This window comes from Mytilus galloprovincialis, chromosome 12, assembly GCF_965363235.1.
Source record: "Mytilus galloprovincialis chromosome 12, xbMytGall1.hap1.1, whole genome shotgun sequence".
Taxonomy (NCBI): domain Eukaryota; kingdom Metazoa; phylum Mollusca; class Bivalvia; order Mytilida; family Mytilidae; genus Mytilus; species Mytilus galloprovincialis.
This window is the reverse complement of record NC_134849.1, coordinates 14,952,670-14,973,138: the sequence shown is the minus strand read 5'-3', so window position 1 is coordinate 14,973,138 and position 20,469 is coordinate 14,952,670. Positions and strand designations below refer to the sequence as shown.

The 20,469-nt window shown below is 32.0% G+C and overlaps 1 protein-coding gene across 1 annotated transcript; it reads left to right on the top strand.

The window, feature by feature from the left end:
• Window positions 1-217: 217 nt before the first annotated feature.
• LOC143054862 (uncharacterized) lies at window positions 218-19,107 on the top strand. The gene is made up of 5 exons (XM_076227939.1): window positions 218-317; window positions 3,271-3,450; window positions 7,607-7,807; window positions 17,139-17,243; window positions 18,074-19,107. The coding sequence occupies exons 1-5, from the start codon at window positions 278-280 to the stop codon at window positions 18,367-18,369; spliced, it is 822 nt and encodes a 273-aa protein (XP_076084054.1). The 5' UTR covers window positions 218-277; the 3' UTR covers window positions 18,370-19,107.
• Window positions 19,108-20,469: the final 1,362 nt, after the last annotated feature.

The following is a 20,469-nucleotide window of genomic DNA, read 5'->3' as shown; positions in this document are numbered from 1 at the left end:
AAACCTGTAATGTTAAACATGTAATGTTGGACATCCGTATTTTCACATATCTTTGTTGTTTTAATCCTCAAATATACTTGATATTAATTGGCATATGGCTTGTTACACTGCACCACACCGTGTTTACCATGTTTACGGTTTTCATTATTTTTAGAATAACGGAAGTGATATTTATAGATGACTTCTTTATTCAAAAACAAAATACATTCCCTATAAATATATACTAGCCAGGTAAATCATATATCGAGGCTATCAGGCGTTTGGAGACATATCAACGATGTCGACTTCAACAAGGGATATTCCAGATAATTCACCTGGTAGGTTTTACATTCTTTCTATTGTGTGTGTCTAAACTATGTTCGTAATGTTTGGACGCATTTTATAAATAAAAAACAATTCGAAGGAATTACAATTAAGCTGTCCATGTTTCCACCACTAAAAAAATGGACACCTGTAAAACTGGTAAGCATAGCATGTAAGGACTTTATTAATTTAAATGCACATTATATCATAACATAACAACTAAATGTTAAGAAACTATTAGCTAAGCTACACTGTAAACTCTTTTTAATCACACAGTTTAAATAATCGATTTTGTGTGTAGATATCTCATGTGTCACTATAGCATGTATAGGTCGTGTAAATATATACTTTACTGCAACTGCAATCTGGTTTGAATACAATTGGATTGACTACATGAACTTATTCAGATCAGAGCAGACAAACAGAAAAATAATAACAACAATTTAATCCCAGTGATTCGCAAAGTCTTTAAGTTTATTTGGCCTACTCAAGACTGATCTTTGATTATTTATCGATTATGATTTAATTCTTCTTTAAAAAATTACTGTTGGCTCCATCTGATCTGATAACTAGTTCAAGGCTGATAAAATGAATAAGGATATGAACTGCATGGTTATCATGATTGATAATTCCACGGTATTAATTGGAGTACATTTTTATGCTTTATATTTTAGGTCGAGTGTGGTTCGGAAATAAAAATTGATTTGAAGAACTTGTTTATTCAAGATTACTAAAAAGTCGATAACAGATATAACAGTTAATATCATACAGTCCGTTCTATATATGTTGTCGTTTGCTTTTGTTGCAGTTTAGTGTTCTGTTCAGATACTTTCCTTTTATAGATACTGTATGTTTGTTACCCGAATTTATTTTCTTTTAATCGATTTATGAATTTAGAACAGCGGTGTACTATTGCTGTCTTCATAAAAGGCAAATTAGCTAAGTCATCTATTTGTTAAGACGATTAAGTATTGCCTTGATAAATACAAAATAACAGAAGGATATAGTTCAGCATTTATAAGATAGGCGTGGAGTAAAATCCAGCTTAAGTAATACTTATTTAGAAGGATCGGGTAATAATCAATGTAGTCGAGTGCAAACAGACTGCAAACTGCTTAATAAAGATAGTTTAAAGTGCATCCACAGGAATTTCAAATTAAACTCTGAGAAAACATTACATTTGCCCTAAAAATCAAACTGTTAAGAAACCCTGCTCATTCAGGATTACAGTCATTTAGAGAAATCATATGACTTATTCGATTGAGGATGCAACCGAAAACAGAAAATCCTAGATGATAATTTTACTTTCTTGTATAAATAAGTAGATGTGGTATTAATAGTGCCAATGAGACAACTCTCCGTCAAAATCACAATTTTAAGTCAAGTACTGTCTTAAACACGGAGCATTGGCTCAACATAAACAGCAAGCTATGAAGAATCTTAAAAAATAACTAGTTAATATAACAATTCAAACGATCTTATTTATATAAAAACAATATAATAAACGAGAAACACTTATGAACCACATCAACAAACGACAACCACTAGATGAACAGAATTTTTTTTTTGAGTAATTTCAACTATTTTCCTTTTTTTTTTTATCAAGCCAGTTCCTAATCATTTTTGAATATACCCTGTTTATGAATTTGTAGGATACGGATATGCTCAATTATTATATTCTTTGTAAAAAGGTACTGGCAATTTAAAAACAAAGAACATAATCTGTAAAAACCAACAATATTAGGTATAAATAAAGACTATCACTGGCAAGGTTTACAACTAAGCACAATCACATAAACATAGGACGGAGCTTTGATCGTCCCAACTGTCCCAAAAATTGCTATCAATTGAACATGTAAGAAAATATTATACATTTTAATTGCATTCAAGGGACGTATACTCCATATGCAATTTATATATAGTTCATAATATTAGTCAAAAATAAAAACAAACTGTTGCACTACAATACTGCAAAATAGACAATAAGACACATGAGGTCAAATACTTCATATTGAGTTTTATTTGCCATCATCTTGAGATTATGCCGAGAAACAATATGATTTCGATGGTTGAACTTTCATATTGATTTTATAAAACTGTAATGAACAATCGATACGAGTAGATGCAAATGCCTTTACTAAACGGTACCGAATTCAATTTTAAAAACAAAATTATAGAACCTTGAAAAAGACATATTTTCATTACCTCGCTATCATTATCAAAAGAACTTTTAAGCAAAAGTGGAAAGACAATGTCAACCGATCGATGTTTGCTTGATGACTATTCAAGATGTAGTACATGACAAGAAAACCCGAGGGGCAAACAAATATCAACATAATCCAAACATAACAGCAAAATACCTTAAGTGTGTAGGTAAAGGAAATATCTTTGGTTTGCTTGCTTGCTAGCTGAACCGAGGAGTCATTATTAGGTAAGGTATAATACCCTCCTTTAAGAGTAGACTAAGAGTAGACTAGTCAAACAGAACCAATCTATATGTCTGTAGGACTAGACTACTCCAAAAGGAGAGTAGTATACCTAACATGATAATGACTTCATGGGTTAGTTAGCAAGCAAGCACACCAATGCTAGGCCCTTTACCTACACACTTAAAACAGTTTGCTGTAATATTTGACCAGAAATTACTATAAGTACTGTTACAATGCTACTGTACATCAAATCCTCTATCAGCTACATTTTTTATTATTATTTGCAAAATGTCAGTAGAATACACTGGCCGTATGAAAAGATTCTGACATCTCGTCCAATTATCATTGGAATTTCGAAAACAAATACACATCAAGTCTATTCACTTACATAAAAGACCGTTATTTTATCATAAATTGAAAACAGTCTTGTTTTGTGCTCTTTTTTTTTAAATTTCTAACATGTAATAGAAAAATAAAGAGATAATATCCGATACGAATTATAAAATGCAATTAATACTCACCTGGTCATTAAATTTAGATGAAGTAACAAGACTGTCTTCATTAATGGACCGTTTGACAAATAGAGTCGACAATCTGGAGAATGGTAATCAGCGTTTAAATGAAGAGAATAAAAAGTTGAAAACAACTACCTTAAAACTGGAGACATTAAACAAAGTATTCGTTCAAGAACAAAAGAAAATAAAGGAAGATGGAGCAGGTAAATTTTCGATAGTTTTCACCATAGTTCCTATCTATTTCTATTTTTCTTTTATCTGCTTGCAGTATGAGTAGAAAAAAAGACAAGCAAATTCCAAAAAAAAAAAATCGAATGTTTCCTTTTCTTAACATTAATTGCAGTGCTTGTTCAGGTGAATCCAAAACGTTCCTTTTTCAGATATTCATATTGTGTAAAGAGATTTTGAAAAGATTAGATATGTAACTGATGAATAAAAGTCTCGCTATGGAAAACGACAGAAAATAGACAAAACATAACTGACAATGGCATCCGGAAGCATAAACTTTTATAAATAACAGTTTTTTTTGGCTGTAAACTAGTTTGTGGTTAATTATTGGTATATCTTTGGCATCTCTTGGTTTAACCAAATTGCTATGATTGGCTATTTCAGATCAAACAACTTTTAAACGATTTTTGGTCAATCCTATAAAATATGTTTTCAGATCAGGGGCAACATCGAAAGCGATGCAGGAAATGGATATACAAGTATGCCTAATTCAAAATTCAGTAGAAATAATAACAATTGCATGAATAAATGCACATAGTGTTACTCATGTAGAAGAAAAAACACCCATCCTTCAATGCCATATTATAATTTATTTTATTGCATTTTTTTTTATTGCCGAATAGCAAATATTACTGATTTATCTAAAAAAAAACCAGAATAAGGTGGAGATAACTTAAATAAAATAATATTCAACATATATCGCTTTGCAATGGAGATTTCGTTAAATGCTACGAAATCAAACGTAACATGTGCACAATACATGATATTATAAGAAGAAGAAAAACATTAAAGTCAAAGGGATTTGTTGTATGAATAAATCTTCAAGTCTTTTTGTTCAGTCGTCGGGCCCGCCATTAATATTTTTTGTTAGTACCTGACGAAGTGACACAGGCCTTGTTTAGTTATCAAAAACAAATGTGACCCGATTATTTTGATAACCTGGATATGAACAAAAGAATAAAGTCGGCCATGTCGTTTTCTTAAAACTTCTTTATTCAGAAGCAAAACAATAACATTGTCATTGACATAAATACATAACGGCAGTTTTGGTCATGTTTTTTTCCCATTTTCTTAGATCAATGATGTTTTTTCGGTCAAGGTTATTTCGGTTGTTTACTTTCTAAATTAGTGTGATCTGATTTTAGAATTGCTATTGTTCATTATTCCACGTTTAGAGTTATATTATAAAAAATATTTCTGATTCAAAAAAGGAATTCTAAATTGAAAACATATTACTTACGTTTGGAGGACGTGTTTTTCAACAAACTATCGCCATTCCCATGGAAACCAACTGTACCCTTCTTCTTGACGACTTGTTCCTTTATTCCTTTGAGTCTGAATTCATACAGGAACTTCGTTAGAGGAAACAAAAGAAGATATCTTTACGTCCCGCTATATAGATGATGTTTGCTCACTAAATAATTCAAAATTTGGTGACTTTGTTGCAAGCATCTACCCCATCTAAGTAAAGATAAAGTAGACAAAAGATACAAAGAAGTCTGCCTCTTAACATGATTTACATCTAGAAATTGCCAATGACGGTAGGTTGAAAACAAAACTTTACGACAAAAGAAATAATATCAGCTTCCCACTTGTAAACTTTCAATTTATATGTAGCAATATCTCTTTTGTTGTAAACGTAATAACTATATATTTCATTTTATTTGTGAAAAACGGACGAATGCGATCTTTTTCATCAACTTTTTCTTCAACTTCACATTACAAAACAATCAAAATGTAGTCGCAAAGTAAACGATAACTATATCATATTCCGATTAAATTACGATGACACGAAATATAAACATGTGATATATTATCAATTGTTACAATCAAAATTGATAAATTCATAAACATACGTTGTGTGATACTTTGTTTTAACTGTTTATATCCTGATACTTGCACTAATGTTAATACTTAATTTCAATTTCCATATATCATGTATAAAAACTACAATTAAAGATGTCGGTAAGATTCCTTCAAAACACTGGTTTTTTTCGGTTCTGGTTAGCGGTTTTGACACACGGCTGGTTTTTACCCGACAACTGTTGCAAGCGATAGTCACTACAGTTTGCATTAGTTTAGCCATCGTTGGGCCTTAAACAAAAAGCAAATGCTAAATAGACAATGGTAAAGTAAAAAAAAACGAGTTATATACATAAAAATAAACAGTGAACGAAAACAAATAAGATACGCATAAATATACGACAACCGCATGATTACAGACACCCGACGTAAGACACTAATCATAATCAAAGCTATCCGGTGTTCTGGTTTGCCAAACATCATGCGTATATGGCAATGTTAAAAATACAACTAAATGACAACACAACGTGACAGGAATACAGTACAAAAAAAAAGCAATAACCATGATAGCACTCAACACAGATAAATACAAAGATAAATAATATGATAGTACATTAACAAGGTTAAACTCAGAATAAGAACGGACCGTACTGATAAATTTATGACAGTACACCAGGACACCACAAACAAAAGTCAAATAAAACGTCCAAAAAAGTAACGTTTTTGTGATGTTTATTTTATCACAGGTAAAGGAGAAGGTCCGGTAGGGACCGATTTTGGCCTAAAATTTCGGGTTCATCTGCCGAAAGATTTTGACAACTTTTTAAACACTTAAGTGTCTATTTCATTTGATTCAATTAGTTTATGTGAAATATTTTAACTGGTTTAGTCATTAAAAACGCTCCGATTCAAGCTTAAATTTGAAAAATCTATCAAATATGCCAAAAAACGTCACTTTTCAGATGGTTTTTGTCAAAAATGAAAGTGGCCGCATCCATGTTCATCCTCAACCTTAAAATATGTTATGTATTATCATCAAATACAACTTACGTTTCAATATTAAGGACGAACACGAATGCGGCCACTTTCGTTTTACACGGAAACCGTGTAAAATTTAACTAAAATGCTAGAATTGTGAAGATTTCAGTAATTTAGCATGACTTAATGGTGCTAGTACACGATATATGTGCATTGTATTGTCAAAACAGCCCATATTTATGAAGCAGAAGCATTCTACTGTCCAATAAGTAACTAAAGGTTTACATTTTAACAATTTTGTAAAACTGCTATGTTTTGGGGCCAAAAAGGGGTCTTACTGGACCTACTCCTTTCTAAAAATAAAATCGGTTAGTTATATTTGTCATTGTTTATAGAAACGTACAAGAATATCAAAATATAATTGCGTGTGTACTCGTGTAATTGTAAGTTTTTTCTACTATTTTTAACCGCTGAAACATCAAGAGAAAATTAATGAATCATCGGTTTCAGACATTTTCAATTCGACGAGATCAAGAGGTTTTTATATTTTTCAATCTGAAGTTATTACAAGCCATAGTACATACGGTGTTGGATTATTAAAAAGCAAACTTCGGAAGGAATCTTCAAACAAGCCTTATAATACCAAAAGGACACACTTGAATTCATCGTATTATAGAAATGTACATTTGTAGTACTATAAATAAGACCTCCAAATATCAACTTAAACTACCGGTAAACTAAACCGGTTAATCGGTCGATCGATTATCCGATTAATCGATAAGGCAAAACTTTAAATTTGACAACACTAGTATTTTCAATTCATGACAAAACTATTAAAATGGAATTCGTAAAGTAATGGTGTTGATTTGTTGTTTTTCTTACCATGTCGGTTTTTCTTCAAAATCAAAAATGTGTATCAATCAAAAATCCTGTTCATATAGTTTATAATATGGTCAAAATCGTATGAATGAAGCGCCTGTAAATCAGTTGTTGTCAATTGTTGCTATGCTACATATTTGGTTTTAGGTTCATTATTTAAAATATACATTAGGTCCTTAGTTTTCTTTTTTGAATTGTTTTACAGTTATCATATCTGACTATGCAGTACAGGCTTTGCTATTGTTCAAGGCCGTATGGTGACCTACAGTTGTTGATTTCTGTGTTCGCGTGTATCTTGTTAAGAGTTTTGTCATTGATAATCATACCACATCGTCATTATTATAATTGTCATTCTCAGCTTGGTGTGACATATATTATAAGTTAGCATAAAATGTAAATGTAAATAATTCACATATTAAAAGTTTACTAAATACAATGAAATATTCACATCAGTAGTTTTAACGTTTTCAGAAGAAATGAAAAGATTGTCTTCATTAATGGACCGTTTAACAAAAAAAGTCGACAATCTCGAGAATGAAAATCAGCGTTTGAATGTAGAAAATGCAGAGTTGAAAATTACGACCACTAAACTAGAGACAATGAACACAGTCTTCCTTCAAGATCTAATGAAAACAAAAGAGTCAATAGAATCGAAGTTGTTGGTTGGAGAAGGTAATTTTTCTAATTTTCAACGGAAAACACATTTGCATGAATTGATTAACCTACACCCTTCATAGTACATTTAAAAAAGAATTCCTTTTGTTTACACTACTACTGCATGTACTAGAATATGTATTTAAACAGATTTAAACATCTAGAAAATGCCTAAAAGATGTTTGGAGGATGAGAATGATAGATTGTAAACATGGACCTTCATTCTTCATTCTGAAAGAATAAGCGAAAGAGGAATATGTTATTCTGGATGAAAAATGTGCCAAACTGGATGACAAATCTGTCAAATCGAACATACCAAACATCGAACCCGTTCAACAGGCTAATGAAATTAATTACATTGCATTCGGGAGTATAAGGTGGTACTTTTTCTTAAATTTAATGAACACGTGATTTTCACAATTATCGTTAAAATGTTTAATATGAAAAAGAAGCTGTGGTATGATTGCCAATGAGACAACTCTCGACAAGAGACATGAAAATTAGCAGCTATAGATCACCGTACGGCCTTCAAGAATAAGCAAAGCCAATACCGCATAATCAGCTATAAATAGCCCCGAAATGACAAATTACAAATGAGAAAACTAACATCCTAATTTATGTACAAAAGATGAACTAAAAACAAATATTTAATTAAAACATCAACAAACGACAACCACTGAATTACAGGCTCCTTCAATGGGACAGGAACAAAGATACATAATGTGATGAGATTGAACATGTAAGCGGGATCCCAACCCTTCTCTAACTAGGGACACTGGTGTACGTAACAATACAACATAAGAACGAACTATAAAAAGGGTTGAAAAAGGCTTAGCTCTTCAGATGAATACATATAGAACTACATCTTACAAGTTGGCCGGGTACATGTATATCCTAACAACAAAAACACACTGAGTACTGATCTGAGAGTACTCGCAGTTACTGACAGCTAGTTTAAAGCCACACACAACTAATATGACGTCATGCATCTAAAACTAAATTATCAATCAGTACACATCCAACATTCTATGGATTTAGTAAAAGACGTCACAAAGAGTCAGAAAAAACATGACCTTGTGCAATGCCAAGATAAATGTTTCGACAGGTTGTAGATCTATGAATGTGATTATGTACACAGGTAAAATAGTTACGGACGTAAAACGTCCGTATGAAACGGATATTTTACGTCCGTTTTTTCCAATCCGTAAAACGGCCGTATTCAACCGCTAACGTGTCTATCATACAGATTGTTAAGGTTTATCTTTTTTACGGACTTTTGAATAATAGTGACATAGATCAGTACGAGACACAAATATAAGTATACACATGATTTTTAAATTGAGAGAAAGAGGGAGCTCTAAAATATGTTTAATTGTGTATCTTTTTACTCGGTTGTTCCCATACAACATTGTCCGGATGTATTCTGTTTTTTCTCCTCACCAGGGTTTTTGATAATTGATCAAAAGGTGTATTACTACAAGAAGGTTTTATGCATATTACCATGATCATCACCTGACCTAGACCTCTGACCATCATGTAAAAAATGTTTGATATTTTTTTACGAAGGTGCCCTATTTTCATTACAATGTTTAGTTAGTCAACATTTTTGTCTTAAGATACGTCAAGCAGAGGCGTAGCATCCAAATTTATATTGGTACGGCAGAAAACTATGATGGGTCGCCAAGCGACTCATCCCGCTACATCGCGGCGGTAATACGACAGGGGGTTGAGCAGCTCCGGAGATTTTGTTTTTGAAAAGGTGCAAAATCCTGTATTCTGACGACCACCTGAAACTTAAATTTTGTTCCTGAAAACCCAATTTCATGGGCAACAATTTTTACATAATTTTTTTTTATATATCAACTTCAAATAAAGTATACAAATTTGAAATATGAATTGTGGCGAAGAGTAACATTTAGATTTTATAAAAAAAGTAGAATATTTAGCTCAAATAAATACTTTTTCTTTGTGTCAGATACCTTGTCAGGGGTTCCTGGTTGGGTTTTTTTGACAGAAAAATAGAAAAATGCGTATTATTCCGTATTCATACCGGCTGCAGTAAATTCTGAAACAAAATTTTATACATCGAATCTTCCGCGCTAAACGTAGACAGAGTGTAAAGGGAACAATGATCAGACGTATGAACAGATTATAAAAATTCCTTTTACAAAGACCAAGAAATAAACATGATAGATGACCTACGGAATTTCTAATATAATATCAAGTCTGGATTATACAAACGAGGGAAACTATGGTACTGCGAACAAATCTTTTATTGTGAATATAGTTACACCGCAATAACGATCAATAAGTTCATGATGACAATGCTAGAACTGTTAAACCGATGAATTGAAATATAGTAGCAACATGTCAATGTTCAAACAACTAAGAACAAACAAAGTTGGAACATTTTCAGCTGACCCAGAGAGGGACATCCCAAATTCATCGTTATTTCTAAAGGCATCGTGATTAGTGTGTTTATATATATATATATATATATATATAAACTTGCTTTCAAGTATAAATGTTCAGATACGCACACATAATGTAAATCGCAATCTAATGTTTCATTATCTACATAAAAATTCAAAAAAATAAATATTGATAATTAACAGTGTTGAGAAAGGTGATTTTTGAAAGAAAAAAAACCCAGATATTCCAGTGGGAAAAGTTGGTTATCGGGAAAAATACATAGAGTTAGATGCGTTTAGGGAATATAATGGAATAGAATTTTCTAATAGGTTAAACGGGTTTGTAACTCGTTTTAGACAAGCCCTGACTTCAGCGATTATTTTTTTATTTCTATATTTTTTGGCAGTCATGCAGTAAGAGTTTCGTGGAACCAAGTGTCTCGCCTACTTTATGAAGCTAATAAATGTTTTAGGAATTTTAACTGCAGATTGCATGTAATTTTAACTGGAAAAAAAACTATGTACATAATTAAGTAACATACAGAAAAACAGGAAATATATAATTTAAAAAAATTCTAGATATTATAGCTTTTGATCATAAACAAGCTTCTGTTAAAATTAGGTAGAAATCAAGGATAGTTTAAGAAAGCTATTAAAATATCAAAAACTTTAACCACATAGTGAATATTTGTTATGACACTAACGACGGAATGTAGGATTGCTATGTTTAACTTTTTCGAAAAAAGTTGATGGCTCGACAAAAATTACTCACTAAGGCTAGGACTGGTCTATCATTATGTATTTTATTTTTAAGGATCATGCAAAGGTTTTGCACGTCTACTATGTGACTTCTTCTACATGTTCTAGATTTATATCCATGGCACATATTTGTAACACTTACTTTCAGATTTTAGGTGTCAGAACTCCCACAATTCCCCCCAATTTAGAACGTATAAGTAAAAGTAGCCCTTCTCTGACACAAAAAAAGTGTTTTTAATGTCATTGTTTACTTAAACTAACCAACAAATTTGCAGAAATGAAACTTTTGGTGAAAGAGAAATATATTTAGACCATTTTGAGCCCAAATTACTTGTCTATGAGTTTGCGTTAAAAAATCAGGATTAATACGTTATGATAAAAATATTCATATATGTTAGTATTTTTAATACAAGTACCCCAGGTCAACAGATTCATTTAACAAAATAGACAATTTTAAAATTCGGAATACACTATGAAATATACTTAGCAATTTTTATAATAGAAAGTCTACCAACAAGATCTATCTACAGCACTAAATGCAACCTTTTCTCATTTCTCATTTATTACTCTTTGCTGGCAATGTAACACAAACACTTTTATTTAATTTTTTTTGTATTTTCTTCTTTGCATGAATCAAAAGGCCAGTTCACCCTTCCACATATTCATTTCACTATCATATCCAAGAAACATGGTACGTGGTTGTTTGACAATTTTGTCATATTTTATTTTGAGATTTTAGTGTTGTCAGCTTGTCTGGTTATGTCTGATTAATCTTTTAAAAACTTGTATAGACTCGTGAGATATACAAGATTTGCATATTGTTTAGACACATTTCAAAGACAACATATATAACTCTTTATACATTTTTTTTATTGGATTGCTGTCTCAACTATGTAAATCCTTCTGTGCGTTATGTAGATATTTACATATACAAGTTACATGTCTATGTTCATACACTCATCATAGATACCAGGATTGAAATTTTGTATTTGTACCAGACGTGCATTTCGTCTACAAAAGAGTCATTAGTGACGCTCGAATCCAAAAAAATTTAAACCTGCCTTTCCGTATACTTAAAAATGTGATAAGTATCATATCTAAGTACACTCTATTACTCATATTTCTTGATTGTACAAATATTTCCAATATCTGATACACGTATAGCAATACCCTGAAAATCATTTGTGAAGATCATGCGAGTTACGGACATCGCTTGATGCATATATAACATTTTTTGTTGACATTCAAAGATATATCATACAGGCACTTTTATTACAAGACAGCAAACCAATAAGAAAAACACGAAAAAGACAGGTTCATTTTATATTACAGGGAAGTATACGCTTATTAATTCAAGGTGGAACGTCAAAAACATTAACCTTTATTATAAATCAAACTTGATATCTTCTTTAAACATTTTTTTCACGTTAATATCTCAATAATATCTTAAATTAAAAGTAAATGAAATTAAAAAAACAAATATTTAACAAGGTATTTTTAATGAAAAAAAACCCATGTGTTTTTACAGTCGTAATACAGACGTTTTAGAAAACGCCCGTAATACATAAGATCCGTTTTACGGACGTGGTACTATTTTTTCGTAAAACGTCCGCTATACGGATGTTGTACGGACGTATTTCAAAAATTCCGTAGCTATTTTACCTGGGTATATAACAATAATATTTAGTTTGCATTTAAATTACTGATAACAAAATCAATATTAACACCAATAAACCAATATTCAATTATCCAATTACAGTGTGGAATTGGTAATCTTTTAGAATAATTTTCTTTAACAAATCTATAACTTTACCAGGATCGTTTCTAAATATCTGGACACGTTAACCACATTTCCGTAAAAATGAGGTTGATCTCAAGTTTTCTACAAGTACAACCAAACTTAATAACAGAATATATTAAGATCTCGTTTCCTCTTCTTACAATGCAAAGAGAGAAAGTTTCCGTAGTTAGGTCAGCTTAACACAAAAAGTGCATTTTCAGATATTAATTGCTTTAAAACTGTTCTTTTGAAGATTCAAATGTGCAATCTCCAAGTAACAAAACAAAACATAGTCAAAACACAAAAGATAACGTTTTATTATAGAAAAAACTTTCATCTCAAAGTATTTTAGATAGTTCATGTTCAATTATTGACGCTCAACTTACTGATATGTCAACACAGAGAGTCATTGTTGGCAATTTCAAATAAAAACATAGTTTGTGTCTTGTTCAACCATTTTTCAACAAGCAATTGAAAACAGGAGCAAGAGCGAAAGTTGATTAAAACATATCGAGAAAAACTAATATTTTTTCGAAAGAAATAAACAATGATGGAACCGTGATTTATCATTGTTCCTCTAACTTTTAGCCGATTTATCGTTTTCTTAACCTGTTGATTTAATAATGATTAAAGACAGTCTACACATACCCGCCAATGAAGAAGCCGTACAAAAAAAAAACCCAAAACATGAATCCAAATATTTGGCAAATAATACTTCAAACCACAACTAAAATCGGATCTTTCATTTTGCGTCTATATATTTGTTTGTCGCGGCGTGTTAGATATGAAAACATATATAAAGTGACCCATTAGAATTAATTTAAACTACTAATTTATGGGATTGTTTAGTTGACAATATCAAACATGTTGACGACTAAACTGCAAATTACTTCTAGCTAAAGCCTTTAATTTCTATAACCTAACCATATAATTACCTCAACAATGTTCATATTTTCTCTACCGATCAGACTTTGAACACTTTGCAACTAAGCAAATGAGTATAAATTGATCTTTAATTCATTTTAGGGCCACACGTGAGCACTCTTTGTTCTTTTCAAACTTCATTCACTGTTCAATTTATGTTTGGAAAACACTGTTACAAACCCTCATTCAAACCAATACAAGCTTACAACTATTATTGCGGTTATTGAAAGTCACAGACTTTTCAAACCAGTTTGCATTAAAAAAGATAAAAAAGAAGATATTTTCTAACATTTTCCTTTGCCAACAAAGGTCTCGAATGCGTCAACTTGGGCAAAATCCTTCATCATAAATTATTTTAAAGATCAGTCTGTACCAATCATTTTTTATACCTACATGTATACCAAAACAATTGCAACTAAAATTTTCAATTACAAACACGTTTTGCAGGATCTCAGTATTACTGATGTATTTCACTGTAAAGAATCACTTTGATTCAAACTAAATTTATCTGAAACTGATCATGCTGATGCTCAATTTCATGATTGACAACATATTTGTTTCGTTTGGTGTACGTGTTTTTCAACAGACTGTAGGCATTCCCATGGAAATCAATTGTGCCTCTTTTTTTGCCGACATGGTTTTATATCACTATGAGGCTGACTTTATACAAGAACATCTAAGGAAAAAAGTTTGAGAAGTTAGCAATATCCTATAACTTTACTTTCCGCTGTAAAGATGATGTTCTCACACCAAATAATTCAACATTCTGTTGACTACAATCCCATTGAACTAAATATAAAGGATACACAAGATACAATTAAGTCTGTCTCATATCTTGACTTACATCTAAACATTTAAAATGAGAGAAGGTTGAGAATAAACCTTTGAGAAAAATGCTTCCAAATTGTGAACTTTCCATTTCTATGTAGTAACATTCCAACAGCGCCCGTATACGGAGAATATATCTCCCAATCGATACTATATTCCCGGTCTTGTATTTCCGTTAATTCATGATTTCATTGATAAACGGATGCTGCTCAGAATGAAGCTTTTAAACCAAAAGTTCCAAATGGCGCAGTTGAAATCATCCCTCTGTAAATTTTTGGTTAGCGTTATTGAATAACCGCTTCACAGATGATATCGGACGGTTCCTTATGTCGTGTCAATGTCGTTCTCTTTTCATGAATGTGACCTATCGTCTATTTTAGCCATGGCGCTGTCAATCTATTTTCGATCCATGAGTTTGACTGTCACTCTGGTATCTTTCGCCCCTCTTTTATAGGGAAGATATAAAAAAAGATGTGGTATAATTCCAATGAGACAACTCTCCACAAGAGACCAAATGACACAGAAATTAACAACTATAGATCCCGTACGTCCTTGAACAATGACCAAAGCCCATATCGCATAGTCAGCTATCAAAGACCCCTTAATGACAAAGTAAAACATTTAAAACGAGAAAACTAACGGCCTAATTCATGTACACACAATGAACGAAAAACAATTATGTAACAAATAAACAAACGACAACCACATGAACCACTAAATAACAGGCTCCTCCATACAGAATGTGGTGCGGTTAAACATCCTTACCTGGGACAGTGGTGTAACAGTACAAAATCAAAACCAACTATAAAAAGCCATGAAAAAACTTTTTTCATACAAATACTATATAGAGCGGACGTGGCCGGGTACTAGTATATCCCAACAACAAAAATACACTAATTACAGATATAAGAGTACTCGCACTTACTGACAGCTAGTTCAAAGCCAATAACAACGTATAAAAAAAATCATGCATCTAAGATTAACTTATCAATCAGTACACATCCAACATCCCATATATTTAGTGTAAAGACGTCATGAACAGTCAAAGAAAAACATGACCTTATGCGATGCCAAGATACAGGTAACGACATCTTGTAGATCCAAGAATGTGTATATGACTATTACAAAAAAGTTTAGATTGATTTGACTAAACTAGTTACATAATCAATGATTAATACCTATAAAAACAATATTCAATGATGTTTAACAGTGTTGCATTGATAACATTTAGGAATAAGTGTATTCAAAGGATTGATAAGTTTACCATGATCATTTCTAAATTTCCGGGCACGATAAACAAAATTTCCGTAAAAATGAGGAATTGCCATCCCGTTTAAAATAAGTTTTCTACAGGTACAGACAAAATTCAAAACCAAATCTTTATAGCTAGTGAAGAATTTAGTAAAGGTTTTAAGTAATTTGTGGTAACAATATCCCTGGCTTTATAATTTACCAGTTATACATCGATTATGTTCGTTAAAATCAAAAACGTCACAACAGACACGGCCATAGTGAACGAGTTTTGACGGACGCTTTCACGAGTTGGTTTACCGTTATGGAATAACCGTTACACAAATGATATCCCCTTCACTTTCACAAATTTGACGACGGGTACCACATGTGGAGCAGAATTTACTTACCCTTCCGGAGCACCTGCGATTACCCCTAGTTTTTAGAGGGGTTCGTGTTGTTTATTCTTTAGTTTTCTATGTTGTGTCATGTGTACTATTGTTTGTCTGTTTGTCCTTTTCATTTTTAGCCATAGCGTTGTCAGTTTGTTTTCGATTTGTGAGTTTGACTGTCCCTCTGGTATCTTTTGTCCCTCTTTTGAAATATAGACACCGTAAGATGGTGAGACAGGAACATCAAAAAAGTGAAAATTAACAATAGCGAACGAAAAATCGTCCCTTCTGTTGTAAATTTTAGTATTTAGTTTTCCGCGTAAAATCGAAATATCTTAATTTGTAAAGGGCTGGTATAACCGTTTTAATTTGATTCAATAAAAGTAAGTTCCTTTCGACAAAGTTCGACAGTATATTGAGAACATTTGTAACTATTTTACGATAACGGTAAGTGTTGTTGAAATAGTGAATTAAATTCAATTTAGACGGGTCTTTAGTGAGTTTGGTACAAAAACAAGTCTGATTTTACAGTGGCACAATTAGTGCCCATTTGAATGCCTACAACGTATTGATAAACTTTGTTGCCAAAACGTACAAAAATATTATCAAGCACAAAATTAACAGCTTCAGTCATCTCATCACATCTCTAGAAGCTTGTTTTCATTGAAAAAATGCGCAAAAGGTTAACTTATATTTTCATTTGTATTACATATATTTTTTGGATTTCAAATCGGAGGGAAAAAAAATCTAGAATCTGCTTTAAACGACATCTAATGCCCTTATGCAGTCTTTTATGAGAGGAAAAAAACTGTTTTTATGTCGCAAAATACATGAAATATTTTATCCTGTATCGTACGGTAAAAAATAAAGGAGTCCGAACATCTGACAAATGATATGAGGATTGCCGGATTTCCTTCTTCAATAAGTATGTTCTTTCCAGCATGTCTTAATTGTGCGAATGAAATTTACGTGAACATACATATTTTTATTGTAAATTGTTAAATTTGTTAATTCTTCATTAACAGCGACAAATGCTGCAAACATGGTTGGATTCACTGCCGTTTTAACAGAAGACGTCAAACTTGGACCACTTCAGACAATAGTATATGACAAAGTTATAACAAACATAGGTAAGTGGTTTTATTAAAAACGTACGCGTGACATCTTAGATATCGATTCAAATGATATATTTAGCTGTAACTTACCAAAAAAAATAGAACACTTTCTTTTAAAAATTAAATTTGTTAAATGTATTTGTCATTTGTCTGCAGATATTTTTGTATATTTATATTTCTTTTGCTTTCCAACTTTAGACTGGTCAGTGCGTGATGTACGGTTATTTGGGAATTTTGTTGAGCAAGATTGATGCACGTTCTCTGTACATTTTCTCAATACACTTGCCCTCTTTATTATAATTTTCGTTTTAATTTTGCTTTGTTTTTTGCCTTTCACTTGACTGTTCCAATTACGGAAATACTAGTAAACCGTTGTTCCAAAGTCATAAATCGATTGTGAGAAAACAAGTCCGGGTAACAAAAAAAAAAACGAGGGAAAGACATCAAATATAAGAGGAAAACAAAGGAAACCTGAAGCGCAACAAGAACAAACGCCAACATTCATAAAAACGAACTATTTGATAATAACTACCATATTCCTGTATTGTACAGGACATTTTAAGATAAAAGGTGGTTTGAACAAGGGTTTTATGACTAGTTAAACCTCCCGCTTTTATGGTAATGAAAAAAAAAAATGCTAGGTGACAACATTTCGTGACAGAAATACAAATCAAACATACACAACACTCATCTCAGAAAAACGCCCACACAAATGATTTAATAGTCGACACAACATGCAAACCGCAGAACAACAACGGACATCCAAAATTAACGCTGATATCATCTTCGATTAAATATTTTTCTATATTTCTATATTTTTATATATTGCATATACCTGTTTATAGGGAAAGGATATGACTCAAACCATGGCCATTTTATAGCTCCTGTAAGTGGACTATATATAATATCAGCAACATCACACAGCTGTAATAGTGAGATCTGGTCAGAAATCGTTAAAAATAAAGTGCAACTGGCAGCGATGTATGGTTATAGCTACGATTTCGCTAGTCATACTCTGGTTGTGTCATTGAAACAAAACGACCAGGTATGGGTTCGTACTTTTCGCCAAAGTGCTACAGCTCACGCTGGAAGAGATCGATGTTATTGTTCATTTTCTGGAGTACTTATTGCAGCTTCATAAATAGAAGACAGTATGTGTCAATCTAAAATTTGATCGCAAATTTGAGTATTATAAAATGCAATAGTAATCAAACACATTAAAATACTAATAAAGGATTTTTTTTTTATCTGAAATTTGATCTGCACAGTTTTGGGAGACTTAATAGTATTACCTTGACCACAAAATTACTGTCAAATCTTTAATACCCCATATATATTCTGAGTGCTAATTGTAATAGATGTACCTAGGTTATTTTCCCTTAATTTCGACAGATTAATTATTCATTAATTAAATGTTTATTTTACGTTTAATTTGAATTAAACATATTCAGATGCAAGAAAGGATCGTTAATTTAACAGTTTTAGTATTTAACTTTAATGTTTTTATAATGTTTTAAGAATATTCGTTTATTCAACTTTTATTCAGTACTTTTTCTGATAAAGTTAGCCTGATTAATGATAAGATTTAGACTTTAATTGATTGTCTGTCGAAGTCGGCCTTGAACAGGCCTCCAAATACTCTCCGAAATGTATTATTCCACTTGAGGCTAGAGTTAGCCACCACTTCTGTGCAGTTCGCCTGACTTAGTCACCCCTTTTTGGTTCAAAGTTTACTACTTAGAACACACAACATGCACAACGCGAAGCAAATTTACTTTACTTAAAACTAACTATGTGAACACTTTATTTTCATTTTACATTTGAAACCGTTTATTTTTTAAATTCATTTAGGAAAGTTTTTTTCTGACTCTGGTTTAAACCGACATGCATTTATTGTACATTTGTGAATAAATTTAGTTTCATTTGATTTATTGTCTGATGTTCAGCCATAATCTGATATCAGTTATCCCGAGAATTGACTAGGGACGAAGTACTGGCCACTACAAGTCCTGGGAGGTGTCGTCCCCTCCCCCTCTCGTTACACTAATATAAAAAAGAAGATGTTGTATTATTGCCAAATGAGAAAACTCTTAACAAAAAACCAATTAACAATTATCGGTCACCGTATGGCCTTCAACAATGAGCAAAGCCCATACCACATAGTCATTATAAATGCCCCGAAATGACAATGTAAAACAATTCAAACGACAAAAACTAACGGCATAATTTATGTACAAAAATGACAGAAATACAAATATGTAACACATAATTTACAAACGACATCCACTGAATAACAGGCTCCTGACTTGAGACAGGCACATTCATAAAGAATGAGGTGGGATTAAACATACTAACGGGATCCCAACCACCCCCTAACCTGGGACAGTGGTGTAACAGTTGTAAAACATCAGTAAAAAAGGCTAAATTTATCATATAGATAAAATATACAACTGGATGCCGATCATTGACATATATTTGAGTAAATTCATCACTTTGATATCACGTCGTCGATAAACGGCAATGTTGTCCTAGTTATGCAAATGAATCAAGTTGCCATACCAATTGCGATGTTCAGCGCAAAATTTGATTTACTCTAGTTCCCCCATCTCTTGACTAACAAATTCTCATATTTGAATACATGTAGGATTCTATTTTAATGAAATGAAAAATAAAACAACCTGGTTAATTTATCAAAACAGGAAAACACCTATTTCGTTTTAAACTGAACAGAGGATAAGGGACTTTTGATAAATTTGGTATTTCTTTCGATTGTCAATCGTTTATTGACTGTATGTGCTATATTGTCTCCAATAAACATACTTGTCAGTATAATTAGTGATGAAGCTCTTTTTAGTCTTTTCAAACCAGTAAGATCGGAACCTCTACATGAGAAAAAGAGGAGATTCTTTCCTGTTCAGTTTACCTTTAAAGGAAGTGATGCAATTGACATCAGCAACCTAGGTTCTACTTCACATGGAGGTAACATTTAAAATTCCACTTTATTTTCAAAATCAGTCCGTTCATATTGAATCCTGCAGTTAAATCAAAATCATTGCATTTAACTTTATAAAAAGCATTGCAGGACCTTGGTTTCGAACAATACACCTTCCGTCTTATATTTGCATCCATTCTCTCTGACAATGTTATTACTGCGGATGTAAACATAAGACAACATGAGCATATCCGAAGGTGATATATTATGGTCCTAAAAACTTCAACACAACAATCGGAACCATTGCAT

Bases quoted from the DNA above. Each gene is read 5' to 3' on its own strand.
- LOC143054862 (XM_076227939.1), top strand. From the start codon at position 278: ATGTCGACTTCAACAAGGGATATTCCAGATAATTCACCTG. The intron at 318-3,270 runs GTAGGTTTTACA...CATTAAATTTAG, and splicing joins TATTCCAGATAATTCACCTG to ATGAAGTAACAAGACTGTCT. The intron at 7,808-17,138 runs GTAATTTTTCTA...CTTCATTAACAG, and splicing joins GAAGTTGTTGGTTGGAGAAG to CGACAAATGCTGCAAACATG.